Source organism: Alligator mississippiensis, chromosome 15 (assembly GCF_030867095.1).
Source record: "Alligator mississippiensis isolate rAllMis1 chromosome 15, rAllMis1, whole genome shotgun sequence".
Classification (NCBI taxonomy): domain Eukaryota; kingdom Metazoa; phylum Chordata; order Crocodylia; family Alligatoridae; genus Alligator; species Alligator mississippiensis.
Window position 1 is genome coordinate 5,676,413 of NC_081838.1, and position 7,703 is coordinate 5,684,115.

The following is a 7,703-nucleotide window of genomic DNA, read 5'->3' on the forward strand; positions in this document are numbered from 1 at the left end:
AACCCCAAACGGATATTGTCTGCCTCAGGAAATATGAATGGATCAGGGAAGGACATATCAATAAGAAAGAGACAGTCACCTAAGGAAGGGCAGTTGACACAGTTAAACGTCGGGTGTATCTGAAACCAGCACAGGAGATGGGGTCAACTGTGATTGCTTCATTTTGCACGGCCCCAGTCACTATCTTTCATTCTTGTGCAAGATGTACTGGTATTGTCATTTGGTCATTTGAGTTTTATGTAGGTTCAGCCATTGGAGACGTGTAGCGGGTGCACATAGGTGCATGCCCACCCCGAGATTGGCAGTGCAACTCCTGAGAGAAGCGCCACCGACACTGCCGGCAGTGCCAGCGGACGGTCACTACTTGCCGCCCCCCCCCACCAACACCGCTGTGGCCACCTGCGGGAGCTCCGCGCTTGGCCCACCCCTGCCACCACCACCATTGCAGCTGCCTGCCGGAGCTCCCCGCTCACCGCCACCATGCCCCTGCTGCCACCACGTGCGGGCAGTCACCATGCCCCCCCACCTAGCCTCCAGGGGCACACATCATTCATGTCCTGCAACTGCCCCCAGACCCATTTCTCCCACCTTTATAAGACAATTTTGGTACTCGCCAACAGCAGACAGCGCACACAAGCACAAGGCGGTGGCACACGTTACCATCATGGGGCTGGCGACAACATCAACACGTGTTGCAGACAACGAGCGAGGAGCGCGGATCCAAATGGAAGACTATATTTTGGTGCGCGTCACTCCCACAACGCACCACACTAAGCAGCTGACTGCAGGCTGCCACCACACCAATCGCATGAGAGTGAATTTACCTCGCCTATAATAAATTTTTGGTATAAAAAGACTCATGGCATAAGAGCAAATTTGCATATACAGAACCTGCATAAAGCACAGGAAGCCTGTATAAACAAGGACTACGTGACGTGCAGGAACCGGAGTTACTGCGCAGTCGTGTTGCCGAATGGCTTTTGGGTGACGTTGCTTGAGCAGTAGCTCGTTACGACGGTGCAGAAGTGTCGCGTCACGCTTCCTGCCACACAATGCTACTGCGCAGTAGCAACGAGCTATGGCGCAGTCAGCGTCTCGTGCAGTAAGTGCTTGCAGCCCGGCTGCCAGTCTCCTGCGCTGTCTTCCCGCACCTGCGGACATGCTGCGGTTCCTCTCTTAAAGCAACAGGAGCTCCTGGCTTCCTGTTACACAAAGGAGCGCATCACACAGGAACTGCTAGTTGTGTGTGCCTGTAGAAACAGGGCACATGCATCAGTGTCACACAGTCAAGGGTACCTCACAGGTATACACACATATGCACACCCATGTGACTCCACACTCCACCCACATGCGTGCACACACAAATGCAAATACCCATTGAAATATCCCACCCACCTGTGTGCTTGCACACAACTGTAGTGTCATACTTGTGCACACAGGCGTGGCTGCGGCATCACAGGCACATTGCATATACACACCGGTACAAACCCATTCACACACATGCCAACGGTCACAGCTGCATGTGTGTTTGTGAAGGTGGTGGACCAGCTGTGTGGGATGTCACGGGGGTGTGAATGCGGATGGGCATGCACATGGGATGTTTCAGTGCGTGGGGGGGGATGTGACTGTAGCTGCGTGTGGGGTTGTGTCTGAGTGTGCAGATGTGTGTGTGTGTGTGTGCGCGCATGTGCACATGTCCCCTTTCTATCCATGCAATGGTCTTGTCACTGCACGGCTAGGATGATGAAGACACATAAAAAGCTGTAAACCGCAAAATGCTGAACCCCACTTTCTAGTCCAGTAATTCAAGCATAATTGCTGGACGAATTGGGAGCTGGGGGCTCGGACAAGGGAAGCTGTGACCCTGGATGCCTGCGTTCTCTCCAGTTTGGGGAGAGGACTGAGATCGGGGGGCTTAGAGCAAGGTGAAGGGCTGGAAGCCCGGACGCCTGGGTTCTCTCCAGCTCCGGAAGGGGATGTGATGCTGTTAAACACAGCGACTCCCTTGACGTCTTCTCTCACCTACTTTTCCAGGAAAACACCGGAGCTGGACGCACAAGCGTGCGCTTGGGCCAGGGCCAAATGGTGCCAGGATCATGGGGACTGGCACAGATTCAGGACTTGAATCCCCCCTTCTCCCCTCAGCAGGTCTCAGACCTGGACCTACCTGGCCCTGGAGGTGGGGTGCGGGGGCGAGGATCCAGGCCCCAGGGTGGGACAGACACCCGGCCCTTCAGGGGGCAACCCACCTCCCCGGGCAAGGGGCCCGGGCTGGATGTGAAAGCTGGGGGGGCAGCGAGCAAACTCCAGCAATAGGTGACCAGGCCTGGGGGTAGGGGGGGCTAATGCAGGATTAACGATTATCTTGCCATGAGGTCGCAGTGATGCCAGAGCTCTGTTCCTTCCCCTCCGGTTCAGGGGAGGGCAGAGGGTTCAAAAAAACCCTGTTACCTGGGCAGGGGGCTGAGAGGTAGCACACTCTGCCCCCCACCCCCCTTTTCAGCCCCCTTGCTCTTAAAGGCACAGTACAGAAAGAGGGGCTGCCTACACCCCCAAATGCTGCTTTCCACCCCTGGCACCCACCCCCTGCCCCATGCCCCCCATGCCCTACCTGCCCCCACCCTCCCCACCGGGCAGGCCAGAGGAGGGCGGAAGCAGGTGAATGGTTAACCCTGGAAACAGATAAAGGATGGAGGCAGGAGGGAGCCCCGGGGCAGAGCTGCTTCCCTGGCTGTCCTCCCTGGCCTGGCTGGTGTCTGCACCCATCACCTCCTGCAGCTCCCGGGACCCCAGTGCCCCCTGTGCCCCCACTCCTTGCAGCCCCAGTTCTCCCTGCACCTCCCCACTGCCCCATTGCCCCCAGGATCCCCCAGCCCTGAGACCCCTCACCCCCTGCTCCTAGTGCTCCCCCCCCACTCCTTGCAACTGCGCACCTCTGCAGCTCCCGCACTCTTTTCCCTGAGCCCCAGCCCCATGGCCCCGCGACGCTGCTGGGGGGCTGTAGGCATGCTGGGCCGGTGCCAGTGCCTCTGCCTCGCCGCCCTCTCAGCCCCAGCCCTGTTGGTTGCCAGCCACAACCTGGTGCAAAACTTCAGTGCCCCCCCAGGACCCTCTCGCTGCCCCCCAGTGCCCCCCACTAGCCCCCTCAATGCCTCAGCCCACCCTCCCGGGGCACCTGCCTGGGAAAGGGGGCACCACCAGCCTCGGGCCTTTGATGTTACTATCATCACTGAGGTACTGGGGGCAGGGGCTGAGAGGAGCCTGGGTTAGAGACCCCAGCAGGGGCTGGGGGAGGGACCCCCCCCGGGGGGCAGAGGGCTGGAGGGAAGTGGGGAGGGGGACTCCCTCTGGATCACAGACCCACAGAGGGGCAGGGGCTGGGGAACCCCCCTGGATTAGAGACCCCCCAAAGTGCACGGAGCCTGGACGGGGTGGGGAGAGAGGCTTGGGGCAGTCTGGAGGAGACCCCCATTCCCTGGATCACAGATTTTCCCCGGGGTTGGAGAGGGGTGAGGAGGGGGGCAGAGGGGCTGGAGCAACCATTCATCCAACCATTCATCTCTCGGGCAGTGGGACCTGGTGTGTGAGCGGGGGCCGCTGCCGGCACTGGCCCAGACCCTCTTCATGGCGGGCGTCCTGCTGGGAGCCTTCATTTTCGGGACCTTGTCGGACAGGTTGGTGCCAGAGAGCTGGGACTCCCCAAACTGCACCCCACCTTCCTCTCGGGCCAGTCGGACCCATATTGCCCAGGGCTGTATGAGGGGAGGATGCAGCTGGCTCTGGGGAGGGACCTTGTGAGAGAGGTGGCTGGATGCGGGGATTGGGGTTGGACACACTAGTGAGATGCAGCTAGCTCTGGGGTGTAACGTGATTGATGTAGCTGGCTCTGGGCTGGGACATGGTGCGCTGTGGCTGGCTCAGGGGCTAGGCGGGGTGGGAGGGAATGGAGAAGGGGGTGGGAGTGGTGAGGGACTATGGTGTGGGACGTTGTGGGGAGGTGCGGCTGGCTCTGGGGTGCGATATGGGGGGCCCTGGCGTCGGTAGCAAGGGTGAGATGTTGCTGGCTCTGGGATGTGACACAGGCAGGTGCGGCTGGCTCTAGGGTGGGGGGCTGTGGCTCACTCTGGGGTGGGACATGGGGAGCTGTGTCTGCACCTGGCTCTGGGTCATGACCTCCCCCTCTACCCTAGGGTGGGGCGCCGGTGGGTGCTGCTGTCCTCCCTGCTGATAGTGGGGGCTGGAGGCACGGGGGCAGCGCTGGCCCCTGACTTCACCACCTACTGCGTGTGCCGAACCCTGAGCGGTATCGGCTTGGCCGGATTCCTGATCAACTACATCGGCCTCAGTAAGCACTTGGGGGTTGCAATTCTGGCCCAATCCTGGGGTGGGGGCATGGGCTGGGCTGGCCTGGACTGGGCTGGGGGCTGTCCACCTAGGGGCACTGATGCTTGGCCAGGGGCTGGGGTCAGGAGGGCAGGGGCATGTCCCTCCTATGGGTCCCAATCCAGACCTGATCCTGTGACCACTGGCTGGAGTGGATCCCTCTTTGCACCCCTATCTGGGCGCTGTCCTGGGGGCACTGGCTGGAAGGAGTCCCAGTTTGGATCCATCGCTGTGGCACTGGCTGGAGTGGGGGAGGCAGGGCCAGGGACCCATCCCCTTTATGGGCCCTAATTTGGGCCCAATCCTGGGAGCTCCAGTCCAGCCGAGCCAGGCTGGGAAGGGGCTGGAGAGGGTGGGCCCTGTCGTGACATGAGCATGCAGGGTCTCAGCCCCCCTACCCCTGTCCTCCCCAGGCCTGGAGTGGGTGCCGCGGGGGGCGCGCGCAGGCGTGGTGACCTGGCTCAGCTACTGCAGCACGGCCGGGCAGCTGGTCCTGGCTGGCCTCGCCTACAGCATGCGGGACTGGCGCCACTTGCAGCTGGCCATCTCTGTCCCCTTCCTGGCCTTCCTGCTCAGTGCCTGGTGAGTACCCTGGGGGCCTGGGTCCCGCGCCCACTTTGGGACCTGGACACTGGGGGTCTATTCCTGGGATGCCTCACTTGCCTCCTTATTCAGAAGCCTGGTTGCATGCGTTTCATCCACAATGGAGCCCAGAGGCCTGGGGTCTCTGGGAGGGGACTGGCAGCTGCGGACAGAGCAGGGGGTGGTGGGGCTGGGAGCCTGGACACCTGGTTTCCATCTGGCTCTGGGAGCACAGGGCAGGCTGGGGAGCCAGGACCCCTGGGCTCTCTCCAAAACCAAATCCAAACCTCCCCCTCTGCAACCCCTGTGCCTCAGTTTACCCCATGAGTTTGCATCAGTGACTCCCAGAGTCATTAGGCTCCCTCCCCGCTCCACTCCTCTAAGCCTCCCCCTTCCTCCAGGTGGGTCCCTGAGTCCGCACGGTGGCTGCTGGTCCAGGGCCGGACCAAGGAGGCACTGAGGAACCTGCAGCGGGTTGCCCATGTCAATGGCAGAACCGCGGCAGGGGAGGGGCTGAGCCTGGAGGTGAGCGGGGAGGGGGGTCAGGAACTTGGACTCCTGGCTTCTCTGGGAGGGGCTGGGGCTGGGGGATTAAGCAGGGTAGGCTGGGGGCCTGGACACCTGGGTTGTCTGCGGGGTTCAAGCAGGGGGGTGAGAGCCCAGATGCCTGGGTGCCCTGGGGGGAGCGGGGCTGGAAGCCTAGATGCTTGGGTTCTCTGGGTGCAGAAGGGCTTGGGGGGTTGAGAAAAGGGTCTTCCCCTGCTCCTGATCCCCCACATTTCCTCCCCAGGTGCTGGTGCAGGAGGGAAGCTACAGCTCCACGGGACGAAGCACTGGGTCCTGGCTGGGGCTATTCCTGTCCCCGGCTCTGCGCCGCATCTCCTGCTGCCTCATGTGTGTCAGGTAGGAAGGAGGGACAGACGGTGTGGGGCGGCAGGGCGGTGAGGGAGGGTCACAGAAACGGCAGCTCCAGCTGTGTCACTGTCGCCTGGATGGATGGAGACTTTCAGCTCTTCATCCTTCCATCCCTCCCTTCATCCTTCCACCTGTCCACACGCAGCCCTTTCTGAGACGGATGGATGTACGGATGGATAGATGTACGGATGGATGGATGTACGGATGGACAGAAGGATGGCGCTGTGCTGACCCCTGACCCTACCCTCTGACCCCCATCCTTACCCCTGACCCACCCACTGACCCTCACACCCTCTTAACCTGGTCCCTACCCTCTGACCCCGTGTCCTCTGATCCCGCAGCTTCTCCACCAACCTGGCCTACTTTGGGTTGTCCATGGACTTGGGGTCCTTTGGCCTTAACGTCTTCCTGGTGCAGCTCTGCTTCGGGGCCGTGGACTTGGGGGCCAAGGCGGCCTGTGCCCTGGCCCTGAGCCGCTGCGGCCGCCGGCCTGTCCAGGCCCTTTCCCTCAGCGTGGCTGGTGCCTGCTTGCTGGCCAGCACCCCCCTGCCTGCCGGTGAGCCAGGGATGCCCGGGTTCCCTGCAGCCCTGGGAGGTGTGGGGGGCCTGCAGTGGGGCCCGACAGCCCGGATGCCTGGGTTCCTCGGGACCTGCGAGGGGAGTGGGGCTAGAGGGTTAGAGAAGCGGGGGCTGCATGTGCGGACACCTGGCTTCCCTGCAGCTCTGGGAAGGGAATGGGGAACGGGCAGGTTAGAGCAGGCGGTAAGCTGGGAGCCCAGACACCTGGGTCCTCTCCCACCTGCAGACCGCTATGAACTCCTCCCCATGCCTCAGTTTCCCCTCTGCAGTACAGCGTTTCCTCTCCTCCTTACGGTTTCTTTCTGCCTCCTCCCCCCTCTCCAGAGATGCTGATGGTCCGGCTAGCCCTCGTGGTGCTGGGAAAAGGCTTCCTGGCGGCAGCGTCTGTCTGCTCCTACCTCTATGGGGGAGAGCTCTTCCCCACCGTTGTCAGGTGAGGCCAATACCCGCCGGGGCCTCCCCAGATCCAGACACATCCAAGGGAGGGGCCCCATATCCCTAGCCCCGATGCCCCCACCACCACCTGCAGCATCAGCTGCATGTGTTATGCTCAGCTGCTGACACATCCTACCCCAGAGGCAGCTGCATCCCAATGCCTGGCTTGGTATCTGCAGCCCCCACTGTCCCACACCAGAGGTGGCTGCATCTGTTACACTCAGCCACTGGCACAGCCCCACCCCAGAGCCAGCTGCAGCTCAGACCTGTATTCCCAACCCCAGTGCCCACTCCAGAATTGACTGCATCCCAGCGAGAGTCCCCATGACCCCAGCCCCGATGCCCTCCCCCAGTATCAGCTGCATCCCAGTGAGAGGCCTTGTATGCCTAGCCCTGATCGTACCCCACCAGAAGTGGCTGCCTCTGAGCCTCGTGTCCCTCCTGCAGGCAGACGGGCACAGGGCTCATGACTGTGGTGGCCCGCCTCGGGGGTATGGTGGCTCCACTGGTGCTGGTGGGTGGCCAGTACCACTCGGTCCTGCCACCTCTTGTCTTTGGGGTGACACCCGTCCTGGCCGGCGCAGCTGCCTGCTTCCTGCCTGAGATGTGGGATGTCCCGCTGATGGACACCATCGAGCAGGTGGAGGAGAGGTGAGGAAGGGGAGAGGCTGGGCCCAGGCCTCTCTCCCTGGCTGCCTTCCCCTTTAAAATGACTTCTCCTCCCCTTTAACACCTCCCCTTCCCTTTAAGTTGCCCTTCCCCTTTAAACCAGGAGTACCTTCCCTGTGTCTTTCTCCTCCCCTTTAACA

The 7,703-nt window shown here is 61.7% G+C and overlaps 1 protein-coding gene across 1 annotated transcript; it reads left to right on the forward strand.

The window, feature by feature from the left end:
* Positions 1–1,078: 1,078 nt before the first annotated feature.
* On the forward strand, positions 1,079–7,459 carry LOC102562226 (solute carrier family 22 member 20; the record flags this gene model as incomplete). Its single annotated transcript, XM_059719042.1, has 8 exons — positions 1,079–1,102; positions 3,571–3,674; positions 4,191–4,345; positions 4,797–4,965; positions 5,367–5,490; positions 5,756–5,868; positions 6,222–6,436; positions 7,323–7,459. Coding segments are annotated over exons 1-8 (1,041 nt in total), but the record flags the coding sequence as incomplete, so codon positions are not given.
* Positions 7,460–7,703: the final 244 nt, after the last annotated feature.